We start from the raw sequence: 16,239 nt of genomic DNA, 5'->3' as shown, positions 1-16,239 counted from the left end.
GTAAACATTTCTCATCCTTGAATATCTGACTTTGACTTTGGATCAACAGTCAAAGTTGTTGGTAACTATCTGTTTGATCAGTAGATAATTGGTTATCCACATATCATGTCTGAAATTCTGAATCTGTGTATTGTGGTGTTGATTTGATGGGAGGTTGGCTCCCTGGAATTACATAAAACATATGGGATTCTGTTGATTATTAAACTACTTCCCCATTGAATATTTTTGATCTGTGTACTAGCTGTGATGTAAGACCTACCAAGAAGGGTGTGAGGGTTTTATTCTGATAAATGCAAACTCTGGTCAGTTTTAACTGGGTTGGACACATTTGTGAAGGTGAGTGGTCTAATTGTTCCATGTTAGATTTGGTCCATGCTGGCTGAATTTTCCTTTTTATTGCTTCAGTGTTGTCTCATGTATGCTGTTAAATTGGTTCAGAGAAGATAATCATGGATTTGCTGTTAATTTTGATTGTGATAAGGTTAACAGAATGCTGTCTACCTATTTCTAAACATTTCCTTGCTTTCAACATTTGTTGAAAATGTTTCATGACTGACTTCTATACGAGTCAAGGGTGTGGTGCTGGAAAAGCACAGCAGGTCAGGCTGCATCCGAAGAACAGGAGAATTGACATTTTGGGCATAAATCCTTCATCAAGAAAGGCTTCTGTATGAGGTTGATGATCGCCTTTATTTCATAGAACCTTTTTTATAATTCTCACATGACCTAGTTCGTGTATTTGGGTTATGTTTTAAGCATATAAATAATATTGTTGAGCTTGTGCAGATTACATAATAATCTAATTGCCAGCCCAGATTCATGTTTGTTTTTATGTAGCTTAGTAAATTCTGAGGATGCCATTAGCTGAAGTTTCCAAGGAATGCTAATTTCTTATAGATTGCTACTCTGCCCCTTTTTTTTAATGAAGACAAGAGTTCTGCAGTTTTGGCAGGAGGTTCTGATCACGCCTTCTTCAGAAAGGCAGTTCTGGACTTCATTTTTTTGACACTTCTCACATAGTGAAGAACTATCAGAGGAGGGCAAATGACACTTGCTTTCCACAGCAACCAGCTGTTGTATTTTGACATTTAAAGGTTCAGAATCACATTGAGACACTTTTGATAGCTGCTCTGCAATGGTAAGTGAGGGGTTAAGGGCTAGTAGGTTGGGTGGGTGGCAGGATGCAAAGTGAGTTGGAAGGCACATTGTGTGATATAAGATGGAAAGTGGTCTAAGTGCATCATGCAGTGCTTAGTGTAGGTCAGGATAGATAAAAGAAATTTGGGTTTGACAGAGAATGGTGGGTGTTGGATTGGGCGATTTGAGCGGCAATAGGTTCTGCTCTGGGGTAGGGGAAGAAGTACGGAGAGTCCTAATGGGAGGAGAGGCAGTGGGATCCAGAGTGGGCCAAGGAATGTGGATCCGAAGCATGCTGAGGTGGTCAGATTCAGAGAGGAATAAGGGAATGTCTCACTGTGGCCTTGCTCCCTCCACTACATCCTCTGCCCCATCCCACCACCTCTCCCCAGCCACCACTACCACAACATCCTCCAATCCCTCAGCCCTCTGACTTTTCCTTTTAGTTCTGGCCTTTGCTGTATCTCTTGTATTAATTACTCCACCAATGATGCCTGTTGTTTTTATCTGCTTTGGGTGCAAAGCCTAGAGTTCCCTACCTTAACTTCTTGAGCCCCCCTCCTCTTCTGAATTGCAGTTTAAAACCTACATCTTTGACTAAACTTTTGGTCAAATGTCCTCTTGTATCCTTTTGTGGAACAGTATCAAAGCTTTTTCAAAGCATTGCCATGGAGAATCTTGGGAAATTCATTGTATTACAGATGCTATGCAAATGTAAGTTATAGATGGTATTTTGTTGAAATGTTTGTTTCCGCAGGAGTTGATTCTATGCTTTGAAATTTCACCAAACTTAGATTGATAAAAGACTTGTGCTAATTCAATACAATTAGCAATCTTGTAAACTTTTTACAGCTGAAAGTATTTTTGAGATGTCGTCACTGTTGTGTGGCTTTCTGCTTCCTGGAAAAAGGCAAACTCTGGCACTTACAGAATAACTGTTCTTGCTGTTTTCAATTTGCTTTGAGTCAGTTCAGTTGTTTTCACTATGTACCAACTGTGCACTAACTCGTACCGAAACTAATGCTGCTTTCTAGCATTTTTAGAAAGCAAAATTATTCCACAGCAGTTATCTCTCGTGTTGAGTTGAAAGTTTGTGTTCAAGGAGTTCTGCAGGAGTTTATTTTTGATATTGATTTTATTGCACAAGTCAGTTATTGTTTGGAGAATAAAACTGAGTTTTCTTTTGTCTTCCTTTCATATATTCTTTCAGCTCAACCTCAATCACTGCCTTGGCCAACTACTTCAGCACTGGAACAGACTGAGGGGGAAACTGGCAAATTACAAAATGGCCACATGAGTCTGAGTAATGTAAATGGAATTCACAATGGGGTCACACGTGGGATTTCAGACCACAGAAAGCTCGCTGCTCCAGTCTCTCAAAAAATGCACAGAAAACTCCAATCAAGCCTTTCTGTGAATAGTAATGGTAGCAGGAAAAGCAAATTAAGCTCTACAAACTCTCAGAAACCAACTTCCACACCAGAAGGTAAGTTTGTCATTCTGCAGAAGTGTTTTTTATAACCTTACAGTATTCATTTTAAATAATTCCATAGAACAATTCCATTAAATATTTCTGTGAAACCTGGCACCACTTATCAGTGCTGAAATTTTCCCTGAGCAGCCTTTTTCTTTTTAGATATGCTTTTATCATTCACCTGATTAGAATTTTTAAAATTGCACCATTATTTTGATTCCCCAGAAATAATTCATTCCGTAAACTTTTGAGGACAGTTTTTTTTTTAAACAGAAAGGAATGAGTTATTTCCCTTTTCCGCATGTGATTCATTTTTTTTATCTGGACATCCTGATTTACAAACCGGAAGTATTTTCTAATTTAAGGATATGACATCTTGCAAATTGTTTGCTTACGTGATCATTCATAATGGTTTATCTAGTATTTCACATAGATTTTGCCGATTTGTCACCCTGAAAATATAATCAGCTTTTTTTATTACAAAACCCCTTTAGATTATGTAAGATATGCATTTTCAAGGACCTGAATTCCTTTTGTCTTTCTATCCTTGTAAAAAAAATAACAAGTTCTCCTTTCTTAAGGAAGTGTCATATCCAGATGTAAGGTGCCTCACTTTTAATAAATAATTTAAATAGTACATCCTGGAGGCCTGTGACCAGTGGAGTGCCACAAGGATCGGTGCTGGGCCCTCTACTTTGTGTCATTTGCATAAATGATTTGGATGCGAGCATAAGAAGTACAGTTAGTAAGTTTGCAGATGACACCAAAATTGGAGGTGTAGTGGGCAGCGAAGAAAATTTCCTCAAATTTAAACAGGATCTGGACCAAGTGGGCCAATGAGCTGAGATGTGGCAGATGGAGTTGAATTCAGATAAATGCAAGGTGCTGCATTTTGGGAAAGCAAATCTTAGCAGGACTTATACACTTAATGGTAAGGTCCTGAACAAAGAGACCTTGGAGTGCAGGTTCGTAGCTCCTTGAAAGTGCAGTCACAGCTAGATAGGATAGTGAAAAAGGCATTTGGTACGCTTTCCTTTATTGGTCAGAGTATTGAGTACAGGAGTTGGGAGGTCATGTTGCGGCTGTATAGGACATTGGTCAGGCCACTGTTGGAATATTGCGTGCAATTCTGGTCTCCTTCCTATCGGAAAGATATTGTGAAACCTGAAAGGGTTCAGAAAAGATTTATAAGGATGTTGCCAGGGTTAGAGGATTTGAGCTATAGGAAGAGGCCGAACTGGCTGGGGCTGTTTTCCTTGGAGCGTCAGAGGCAAAGGGGTGACCTTATAGAGGTTTGCAAAATGATGAGGGGCATGGATAGGATAAAGAGACAAAGTCTTTTCCTTCGGGTTGGGGAGTCCAGAACTAGAGGGCATGGGTTTAGGGTGAGAGGGGAAAGATATAAAAGAAACCTAAGGGGCAACTTTTTCACGAAGAGGGTGTACGTGTATGGAATGAGCTGCCAGAGGAAATGGTAGAGGCTGGTACAATTGCAACATTTAAGAGGCATTGGATGGGTATATGAATAGGAAGGGTTTGGAGGGATATGGGCCGGGAGCTGACTGGTGGGACTAGATTGGGTTGGGATATCTGGTCGACATGTACGGGTTGGACTGAAGGGTCTGTTTCCATGCTGTATATCTCTGTGACTCTATGACACCCATATGATCATGTCACAAATATTGTACGTGAGCCAATTCCACCTCTTCCTCACTTGGCAACCATTCCTTTGCACTTGATGCAGGGTAATTGGATGCTATATTCATTTAGCAGTTATGGCTGATTTTCCACTCTCTATCATATCAATGATTGACTGTATTGAATCACCCATAATCTTGCTGAGATCAGCTAACTCAGCATGGAGTGAAATTTGAAGTTGAAAATCAACTGCTTTTGATGACTTCGTAGCAAAATTTGGGGACAAAACAATCATTTTTTTTGAGTGCAACTCCTTCTATTATGCCATACTGATAAATGTTGTTTTGCAGATTTCCTGGATGACTGCCTAAAATGAGTACTAGGTTGTTAATGTAAATAAGTGAGGGGAATACAGTTTGCCTTAGACAGGCTTGTAAAACTTGTGTCAGTAGTGGAGCAGAAGCTGGGAAATACGCTGGGTGGCTGGAATTCTTAGGCATTGGTGCCTCTTAAGCGGTAACCTGCACTGTTAGGCAAATCTTGATACAGACTGAGAAACAATTTTGGACAATTGTCAGACCTTCCAGTTTGGTTGCATGCAATCAGCCTGCAAAAGTTTGCAGGTTGAAAAATAAACCATAACCAATTTTCATACTGGATCTCTGAAAAAGAGGAATCTTTTCAACAAATCTTTTCAGCCTCACTTTTTACTTTCACCCAATTTGAGATGAATAATTCAACAATGAGATACGATTTGCAGGTGTAGATGACAGAGTCCTTCATGACTGCAGTTGTACACACTTCATTTAAATTTAGGCAGTAAAAGTTAACATTCCTGGGATGCTTGAATTCTGATCAAGTAACTAAAAGACTGATGTTTAACTTTTTTTTAACTTATCCAACCAATTCAGTTGTTTGTTAATGTACTGGAATAGCTGTCACAACTTTGTCTTGAGTATTCTTTTGTTTTCAGTGTTTGCATGGGGTTTAGTGTGTGTGAGAGAGAGAGAGAGAGAGAGAGAGAGAGACTGACCAATACAATCTTTAATCATGGTGGATGATGGGGGTGAGGTGTGCATAGAAGGATGGCCAAACTAACATGGATGACCTGAACTTGGTATTTTGGCTTTTGTATCAGCCCTTGTGCACTTGTACAGTTTTTGTTTTGTTGGGTTGGCCAAAGTATTTCAATGAGATGATGTCACATATAAAATCTTTGTTACTTTATTGTGCAGATAGCTCAGGAATTGGAGAGTGACAGTTAGTAAAAAGAAACCATTGGCTTCACTTAAACTTGTGAATAAGACAAATACAAAGTTTTGAATCTCTGTATCCCTGCTTTGAAACTGGGGGGTGCAGGTGTGAATGAAATGATCTAAAATCCCAACATGGCATTGAAAATTGCTGGTAGTTGATGGATCTATAACTTAATATAGCATTTAAATTGCTATTACTTTCATCATCTTTTGAAAATTCATCTCCTGGGACTGTTTTAAAAAAAAATGCATTAACCTTTGGCATGATTGTTTGTTAGTTACACTGGACGTTAAAATCCTAGGAAGGAAAATAAATTGCAGGAATTCTAAAAGGATGTTGAGAATTGATAAGTAACCTAATTTGTTTCTTTAAATTAGGCTCCCACTGATCTGTGGCACATATAATCAACACCAAAATTGTATCTTAAAAAATAGATTGTGTCTAAAGCTACTTTAGTTTCCGTGTAACCTTTTGCAAATTGAGGTTTTTGACTTAAGAATAATGCAAATCCAAAGTTTCAGGACTGATTCTGGACCAAAGCAAAGTAAGAGTCATACTGCTTCCACTTAGTGTCAGTTTGATGATTCTGGGTTTATACTTGATGGAGTTTAGAAGGATGAGGGGACATCTAAGTGAAACATCCAGAATATTGAATGGCCTGCACAGAGTAGATGTTGGGAAGATGCTTCCATTGATAGGAGAGACTAGGAACCGAGGGCACAGCCTTAGAGTAAAGAGAAGATCTTGTTAGAATGGAGATAAGGAGAAACTTCAGCCAGATGATAGTGAATCTATGGAATTCATTGCCACAGAAGGCTGTGGAGGCCAGGTCGTTGAGGATATTTAATACTGAAAGATTTTTGAGAGTCATGGGGATCAAAGGTTACAGGGAGAAAGCAGGAGAATGGGATTGAGAACTTGTCAGCCCTGTTTGAATGGTGGAGCAGACTGGATGGGCTGAATAACCTAATTTCTGCTCCTATGTCTTATGATCAATAACAAGGGCTGGTGTGTGGGGCTTGGCATTAGAACATGGTAGATGGTGCCTCGAGCCCTAAGGTGGTTGAACTCAACATTGAGACAAAAAAGCTGTAGAGTTTCCAAGGAGAAAATGAGGTGCTACTCTTCCAGCCTGAGCTTCACTTCATTGAGTATTGCAGCAAGCCAGAGACAGAGAGGTTGGCCAGGGGACAAGACATGTTGACAAGACAACTGAAAGCTCAGGGTCTCTTTTGCAGACAAAGTCCAAAGATATGCAGGTCAGGTGAATTGGCCATGCTAAATTGCCCATAGTGTTAGGTGCATGAGTCCGAGGGGAATGGGTCTGGCTGGAATACTCTTGGGAGGGTTGGTGGGGGCTGGTTGGGCTGAAGGGCCTGTTTCCACACTGAAGGGGATCTAATCTAATCTAAATGTAGGTGTTCTGCTAGCAATCACCAGTCTACGCATTGTTTCCCCACTGTTAAGCAGACCACATTGTGAGCAGTGGATATAGTGGGCGAGATTGAGTGAAGTGCTGTTTCACTTGGAAGGTGTATTTAGGACCTTGGGTACCGAGGAGGGAGGAAGTAAATGGACAGATGTTCGACCTTCTGCAGTCTACATTTATGGATAAATGTAGGCCATGTTAATACTACCTACATCCCATTTAAAAAAAAACATCTCTTGGATCAACTGCACTCCTCAAGCACTTTTTTTTTCAAAAACCTACATTCAAATAATTTAAGGTATGACTACAAGTCTGAACATTTTGAACATAACTGTTGGGCAAGCAATGGTGTAGCTGACCAATAAATTCATGTATCTACCAGGCTGGACACTTTTAGACTGAAATTGAATTCTGACACTGGAGAGACACCGCAGCTTTTAGAGAAGAAAATGTCACCTGTTTCTTTTCTAAATGCCGCTCAACAAATTACACTCAAAACTGCCATCAGTTTGGTGATGGTTTGCATTTCTTGCAATGTAACTAGGTGTTTATTCAATTTAATTTTCACTTCTGCAGGGGACTGGCACATCTATTGCATAAATATGAAAATTTCTGAACTGGATTCCTTTATTGGGTTTAAAATATAGTGGCTTCATCAAATGCTTAGTTAGATCCTTTTCCTAATTTGCATTTAAACAGAGACTAGTCTGCTGAGTTTCTGATCTATATTGAATAAAAATGTGATTTATTCATACTTGCGAATTTCCCTCTTCCAGTTAAATCTTCGCCAGTAGTTTATTTTACTAGTTTATTTGCATTTTATAATGGAGCAACTCAGTCATATATATTTCTTGTATTTGTATTTAACCAAAGGAATGCCAGTTCTCTCTAGTCTTTGATGTACTTTTTGTCTTTTCAAATCACTTTGGGTTTAGTGAAGCTAGAAAGTGCATTTATAGTCTTTTAATCGATGTCTTGAACTTGCATAATACCTGAAAGTGGAGATAAATTGATGAGTCAATTACTGCTTCTGCCTTCGGGGCCTAACAGTCAGTTATATTAATGATAATTAATAGACTTTAGTGAGCAACTAATTTTTCAGGAAATCAAAACAGGATGTACAAGACATGAAGGAAGTGAGTTGAGGGCTCTATTTGAAGCAGAATGTTAATGGGTGATTTTTTTTCAAAGAACACAGCATTCCTGCCTGTAGGCTTCATAGACTTCAACTCATTATCTCATTGATCTAATTTTGTAATGTTTCACTTTTGTACATTTTTTGGGGGGACAGAAAACAAATTTACACATGGAACTATCCCATAAACAATACAGATATTTCACTGAATCTGTAGACAGAATATGTGTGCAGCCCATTCTTTTTTTTTCTCTCCTGGAATCTAAATATGCATTTGTCGCTTACAAGAATAGGTTACATGTCTACATATGACTTGGGGAATGTATGAAGCAAGGGGAGTGATCAAAAATAGATATTCTTCTTCAGGGATATTCTTTTTTTTCCAAGTGCATTTTGGTATGGCAGTATTCTTAATTAATTCAAATTGGGACAGAGAAAATGTATGCCACAATCCATTTCAAATGCAGTACCTGTACAATAAACAACAAAATATATAAAACTGTCGCATATGCAACAAAGTTGTGGAAAGCTGTTGAATAAGCAAAATAGGATATAGCCTGGAGGGCATTTTTGTTTAGTATAGTTATTTTTCCCCATACTATGTGCAAATTTGACAAAAAAACACCTTCAGTTAATGTAAATGAATAATCTGCAGTAACTTTGCAGGTGTATTAGGATGCATTTAGACTAGTTGGCTAGATGGTTACAGGATGATGCAGAACGATACCAATAGTGCAGGTTCAATCCTTGTAGAGGTTGCTATGGTTTGTGGAGGCTCTGTCTTGAACATGATGTAGAATTGTCTTCCTTAAGCCATGTAACCACTTCTCTTCTTTTCCCCCCCCGTCCACCTGTTGTATGACTAATCATCTATTGTATTATTTCCCTTATATTTGTTCATGGGATGTGGGTGTTGATGGCTAGGCCAGCATTTTATTTTGTTAATCTCTAACTACCCTGTTTCTATTTTGTTTTAAGTAAAGTTTACTGGAACTATATTTGTGACGACCTTCTGTACTTTGCTGGAATCCAAGATTATAAGAGATGTAGTTTTTTTTGCATGTTTTAATGTTTACTATTTTGGTAACCTTTGTAGAGGACAAATACTCGAAAATCCACCACATCCACATCTGCACCATCCTGGCCGAAAATCTTATTCTGTACTTTTTGTGCTCATCTTAACACTTCAGCAATATTCATACTGCTACCAAAAACAAATGTGCATAGAGTAGGAGTTGTTATTCTTGTGTGTTCACCAGCAGCAGAACTTTGTTTCTGTAGACCTGTGCTACGGCTATGCTTGCTGTCAATGGTGAACTAGGCGATCATATGACTGCCTTGTTCTGGTGAGAGCAGTAGCCTGCATCTTCAGGAGATGTTCCCAGGTGCAGACCCATGCTGTTGGTGAAACTGTCAGTCAAAAGGAAAACCAAGTTGCAGGTTAGTATTCTCAGCGCTAAGAGCCTGCAGCTGAATGAGATTGCAAATTGAGCACTTGTTCATGTATAGTCACTGGAGGCAATTTTAAGCTTACCTGTTCAATTGGTAGAATTTTGAGTTCTTTACCCCTGATTTTTTTATTTTGTATTTGTTATTATATTTTTAATTATCCATTCAAATCAATCCAGAGACTTGGAGTCAACATTTCCCTTGATGTTGGTGGGTTTCTCAGCTAGCGAGTAAGCCTAAAGCCCCCCGATCATTGCCTCTTGATGTGCTTACTAACAAGAATATGGTTTAAAGTGCAAACCTCACTTCATGACAACAAGTAGAATAACCTGCCATGGAATGTCTCTCCAATTTATATTTTCCTCCTCCTGGAGTGTTGCTGAACAAAGAGACCTTGGAGTGCAGGTTCACAGCTCCTGGAAAGTGGAGTCACAGGTAGATAGGATGGTGAAGAAGGCATTTAGGAGGTCATGTTGTGGCTTGTACAGGACATTGGTTAGGCTACTTTTAGAAAATTGCATGCAGTTCTGGTCTCCTTCTCATCAGAAGGATGTTGTGAAACTTGAAAGGGTTCAGAAAAGATTTATAAGGATGTTGCCGGGGTTGGAGGATTTGAGCTATAGGGAGACGTTGAATAGGCTGGGGCTGTTTTCTCTGGAGTGTCGGAGGCTGAGGGGTGACCTTATAGAGGTTTATAAAGTCATGAGAGGTATGGATAGGATAAATAGACAAAGTCTTTTCCCTAGGGTGGGGAAGTCCAGAAGTAGAGGGCATAGGTTTAGGGTGAAAGGGGAAAGATATAAAAGGGACCTAAGGGGTAACTTTTTCAGGCAGAGGGTTGTATATGTATGGAATGAGCTGCCAGAGGAAGTGGTGGAGGCTGGTACAACTGCAATATTCAAAAGGCATATGGTTGGGTATATGAAAAGGAAGGGTTTGGAGGGATAAGGGGTGAGTGCTGGCAGGTGGGCCTAAATTGGGTTGAGATATCTGGTCGACATGATGAGTTGGACTGAAGTTCAGTGCTGTACATCTCTACGACTCAAATTGTATTCTTAATCGCATTTTGAATTCTATTATAAAATGGTCTTTCTGGATCTCAAACTTAGTTTAAAGCCATCTGAACTTTCATTGTGATAAATTTATCAGTGAATTACTTAGTATTAAATTTAAAGAGTACACCTCAACAGAGTTTTCAATTCTATATTTTGGATGTTGCTAAGTGTGTAGTTTGATATCCTTGTTTTAGAGACTTCAATGAGTGCCTGTGTAGTGTAAAATCTACAAGTTAAGCTTGATGTATGTAACACAATCCATTAACTTTGATGTCCTTTAGACTGACACAGGGACTCTGAATTAATTTTTGCAGTCTCAATCCACTTGATTGCATTGCAGGTATTTACACACATCTGTCCTGGTGAATTTGGGTCATCTTCTGAGAGTGTAGGATAGGATAGACTACTCTAACGGAATGAAGAAACTTTACCACACGCTTAATATGTGAGATTGCCAAGATTCTGAATTGAAATTTCTTGGAAAAATATTCATTCTTCATTTTGGTCAACCTTTACCTTAATGAGCATTAAAATAACTGAAACCAGTTTCATTTCTTGTGTTCCAATGAGCTTTCGCCGTTGACCTTTTTGTTATGAAGGTTGTTATGTTTTGGCAGTAGCATTTCTCTGCTGCTGGCTAACAAGAAGCTGCATTCCTTTGATATTAACTGGATTTGTTCTTGTGGGAACCACTTTTTGAGCTGCACCTGCAAGCACAGGTTTTAAGAGGCAAAACATGATCTGTTAGGATAGGTGAATGATTACTGTTAACTGAGGTGTGGTTTTGAATTTGAGTGCCTCTGTTAGGAGTCCCGGAAACTATAGAGAGTGCAATTGGACTGTCCACTATAAATGCCTTACAAAATTTAAAGCTTACAATATCTAACTGCTATATACACGTGTTTATCTACTTTGAAGGAACAAGTCACCTCGCATATTCTTATCTTTTTTCTTTTGTTCTTGTATCAGATCATAAATTAGTTTAAACATTTGAATATTTCCTTTCTTTATTTGTATATAGGATTTCATGTATACAATAATTAGACTCCAAGTCAAAAATTTTTAAAAGATTATATGTGGGAAGAAGATTTGAAAGAATGTGATAATTTTCATGATCTTGGATTTATTTATTTTACTGGATTTATTTTGTTTATTCAGGCCTTCCTTTCTGCACCAGATTGCTGGGCTTCTTTAGTACAGGGTCTTTGTTTTTGTCACGGTTCTGAGATCACCTTTTAGTTTTGCTCTTGCCACCCCACTATCTGTGATTCTTGCTGTGATTGCAGCGCCTGTTTCTGTATGAAACTTGAGGAAGCCCCTGCTGAGGACCCCACCCACATCTGTGACTTCAACTTTACACTGTCTTTGATTCTTGGTGTGAGACAACCAAATGTCTGGAGATTTGCTTTGACTGCTCTGAACTCTGACAGCATAGCTGGCTAAGACAGTACTGGCCTAAGGTTTATGTTGTAAAAATGACCTTAACGATATGTTAATGTCATGTTCAAACCTTAAATGAGCTACTAAGGGAAAACCTTGAATTAGTTCTCTTCAGTCAGCAAAAAATTAGAGTTCAAAGACTAAATTGGGTAACAATTTTCAATTATAAAGTCTACTTGCGTGCAATTCAAATATATGCATTGGCAGACATTTTCTTGAGTTCTCCAGATGGGCTGATGTAACATCAGAAACATTGTTTAAGTGGTTAAATGAGCATCCCTGATTTTTATCTAGTTTACATGTACCGATAAGGACATAACCAGTGCAATTCTTTAGAATCCTTGATTTAGTTTTATTTATGTAAGTGTGATCTATTTTTAATTCAAGAATCTTGTACAAAATAAAAAAATCTGGTTGAATGTAAGAAACAGTAAGTTAGTATATTAATAAAAAGAAATTATCAGAAACTTAGATGGAAGTGGAATGATCTGTGGAACATAAGTTCAAATCAAGCCCATATACGTCAGCTGAAGATTTGCTAGTTGACCCTATGTGAAGTCATTTGATTATTCCAAACTTCGAACCTGGCCTACAGGGATTTACAAACCAAAACTGGCATTGATTGGCAATTCCCCAGTGGATGGTATAGAAATTGTAAATCAAATCTGGCTGCTCAAATAGATTTTGCTCGTAAGTTGGAGTGGAAGCATGTTTTCGTAAACGAGCAGGGGAAGTTTTGTTTCTGCATCTGAAAAGGGAATGTTTCATGCTGGTGATATTGAACACTCAAGTGGAAAGAATTCCATTGCATAGCACAAAATGCAATCACCAAACAGTTTTTATTATTCATATAAATCATTGAAACTCTATGGAAGACTTCAGTTATATTAGATAAAACCCCTACAGTGTGGAAACAGGCCCTTCGGTCCAACAAGGCCACGTCGACCCTCCGAAGAGTAACCCACCCAGACTCCTTTCCCCCTACCCTATATTTAACCCTGACTAATGCACCTAACCTATACATCCCTGAACACAAGGGCAACTTAGCATAATTAATCCACCTAACCTGCACATTGTTAGACTGTGTGGGATGAAACTGGAGCACCCAGAGGAAACCCACGCAGACACGGGGAATGTGCAAACTCCACACAGACAGTCGCCCGAGGCTGGAATTGAACCTGGGTCCCTGGTGCTGATAGGCAGGGATGTATTGGATAAACGTTTTAGATATTATCTTCAAATTGAACTACTTGCCTCATATTTGTTTTGTTAATGTGTAATTTATGATTCTAGCTAGACACTTGCATGTGATTTCATCTTTTTCAATGCATACTCATCAACACATTAACTTTTAAGTAAAGAACTGATTTTTCATGAACTCCAACATTGATATAAATTAAGCAAAATGGTTTATACTTGTGTGTAACATTCTGTGAAGAATGCAGAAGCCACTAAAACTTCAATGTGTCTTTTATCCAGCCTGTATACTGATGCCTCGGGTTACTTCAAGCACAGTTCAAAAGTACTTTACAGTCCTGGTCTTTTTAGAATCTTAACATGGTCAAGAAAGGAACACCCAGTTTAATCACTTCAAAACAGCATGATATATTTCCTTGGACATATGAAAGGAAATTGAATGCTTCATTTAGTATCCCTTGCCACAGCCAGATGTACGCTGTCATAATATTTGCTTTTGGTGTTTTAGGGAATGGAACACAAAGTAGAATGATTTTTTTTTTCTCTTTCTTTCTATCGGGATCACTGCAGTGTGAATTGGGTAAACCGGAATATTGAAATACTTCAATATTTCTGCTACCCAATATTGATGTTAAATGTAGAAATATAGAAAATAGGAGTAGGAGCAAGTCATTTGGCACTTTGAGCCTCTCCACCATTTGGAATTTATCATCAAAACTCAGTCCACTTTTCCCACTTTCTCTCCTTTTTCTTTGATTCCTTTAGCCCTAAAAACTATATCTAACTCTTGAAAACATTGTGTTTTGACCTCAACTGCTTCCGGTGGCAGAGAATTTCACAGGCTCCCCACTTTCTGGGTGAAGAAATTTCTCCTGGGCTCGATCCTACACGGTGTACCCCGTATCCTTAGACTGTGAGATCTGGTTCTGTGTTATTTGTGCCATCCTTCCTGCATTCACTTGGTCTAATCCTGTTAGAATTTCATAGGCTTTAATGAGATCCTGCCTCATTTTTTTTTTGAAACCTGAACTGCTCCCAGTGCTCAGATCTGCTGCTTTATCTTGGCCAATTTGAATGTCCCCTGTAGATTTCTCAAATAATTCATTTTTACAGTAACAGAATGATCATTGTACATTTACTGCTGATCAGGAAACATCTTCAATGTGTTTTAACTTAGTGTTGTCTATTATCTTGCTATTGTGTGATGCCATCCTTTTATTCCCTTTCCTTCCCCCAATTACAATTTGTGGTGTAACTAGTAATTTGCATTCTGTTTTCCCCATTGAAGATGGCTGTGTACATTGCATTCTCACCTGTCTATTCTGTGAGTTCGTCACCTTCTGCAACATTATCCTGGGACAAGCTTCCTGTGGTATCTGTACATCTGAAAACTGTTGCTGCTGTTGTGGAGCAGATGATCTTGGGGATGATTGTAACTGCCCATGTGACATGGATTGTGGCATTATGGATGCCTGCTGCGAGTCTTCAGATTGCTTGGAAATCTGTATGGAATGTTGTGGGATTTGCTTTCCTTCTTGATCATCTGGAGCAGCATGATTTCTAAAAGCAAGCTGAATAAACTGGAGACAGTGTTCATCCTGTTGCCAAGACAGGAGATGTCAAAATACTCTGGTCGTGTTCAACATTGTGAAGACAAAACGGTTGCACTCACTTCTACATAGACCTAAAAATAACTTGTGTGGAATCTTATATCATCTCTCTATATGAATATGGACCATAGATTTGGTGATTTTTGTTTTAAAAATGTGCAGTTCGAGTTTGCAAATGTTGCTTTGTTAATAGGCAAAGGTGTTGCCAACGAACATTAAATATATACATGTTAGTTAATATACAGTTTCAAAACCAAAGCTGTTTCTCCTCAGACTTTTGAAATGCATTCATGTTGTATGTTGTTTGTGATAAAGAATTTTTTTTAAAAAAGTATGTATTATATAGTTAGATTTACAATCCAGGTTCACAACTTTCTGCCTTAATTTTTCTTGATGCTTTTGGTTCACATTAAAGGAATCTGTTTGGTTGTGAATTCCATTAAATACCATATTAAATTATTAAATATGCATTTTACTGTAAACTACTGTTAAGAACATTCTTTAAGTGTCTGGTTTAAAAACAAATTAAAGATTTGATTTTGTAAATGCTTTTTGATGCACCCTTAAAAACAATGATTTTTTTTTACAAATATTCATCTCTGCTTAATTTCCTGAAGTAATTTTTTAATTGAAAACCAGATTAAGCGTACCTGCATGGGGAAAGTGGGAGGAATTTTTCCATACTCTTGTTTTCTTTAATTTAAGACTTTTTTCCTGGACATTTTCTGGAAACTTTGTGTTGAGTAATAATGGACCAAATTAAGCTGATAAAGCAATATAGTATTGCTGGATGGAAACATTTGCTAACATTTTTAACAAGTTTTTTTTTCCTTTTTGATTTGTATGTAGCTTTATTTTGTGAGATAAACCAAAGGAAGCCAGATACATATATTTTTATGCCTTTCTGTTTTTTTTTAAAGACTAGAACATTATCCTAAGCCATGTACTAAAACAACCGACATCAAAATAAAGTAATTAGACTTTAAAGATGTGGCTATATTTTGTTCAATCCTGTGTGGATGTGTAATCTGGATTGACAAATTGAACTTTATTGAATATGTTCTGAATTGAAGCATTATTTCTCTTCCTCTTAATGTTACTAACTTTTTAAAGGATGTGTAAATATGGATCACACTGAACAATGAAAATGACGACTACATAACAGCTAAAGAGTCTGACAGTGCAAATAATGAAGCCCTTGAATATTACTTCATTTGTTAGACAATAGGTACAGCTGTAAGTCTATATGTAGTCAAGGCAGTTTTGCTAGGCAAACTTTTCTTCATTTTTTAAAATACGATCATTCATGAGTTGTATATGTCAAGCTGTAAGAGTAATGGATTGGTATATAATGGTTTGAGATTAAATGTTGGCTATAAAATATCAACCTAACCCCCCACACAAGTCTGTGAAATGTT

The 16,239-nt window shown here is 38.0% G+C and overlaps 1 protein-coding gene across 3 annotated transcripts in view; it reads left to right on the top strand.

Moving 5' to 3' along the window:
- Positions 1-15,774, top strand: part of mdfic (MyoD family inhibitor domain containing) — a 46,243-nt gene extending 30,469 nt beyond the window's left edge. For all 3 annotated transcript variants that reach the window (XM_060839358.1, XM_060839356.1, XM_060839357.1), the window contains exons 4-5: positions 2,348-2,623; positions 14,500-15,774. In XM_060839358.1, coding sequence (XP_060695341.1) covers positions 2,348-2,623; positions 14,500-14,750 — 527 coding nt within the window. In that variant the 3' untranslated portion in view covers positions 14,751-15,774. The remainder of the gene's footprint in view (positions 1-2,347; positions 2,624-14,499) is intronic.
- The last annotated feature ends 465 nt before the right edge of the window (positions 15,775-16,239 follow it).

This window comes from Hemiscyllium ocellatum, chromosome 19 (assembly GCF_020745735.1).
Source record: "Hemiscyllium ocellatum isolate sHemOce1 chromosome 19, sHemOce1.pat.X.cur, whole genome shotgun sequence".
Lineage (NCBI taxonomy): Eukaryota > Metazoa > Chordata > Chondrichthyes > Orectolobiformes > Hemiscylliidae > Hemiscyllium > Hemiscyllium ocellatum.
The sequence above is the reverse complement of the archived record's forward strand: the minus strand, read 5'-3'. Positions and strand labels throughout refer to the sequence as shown.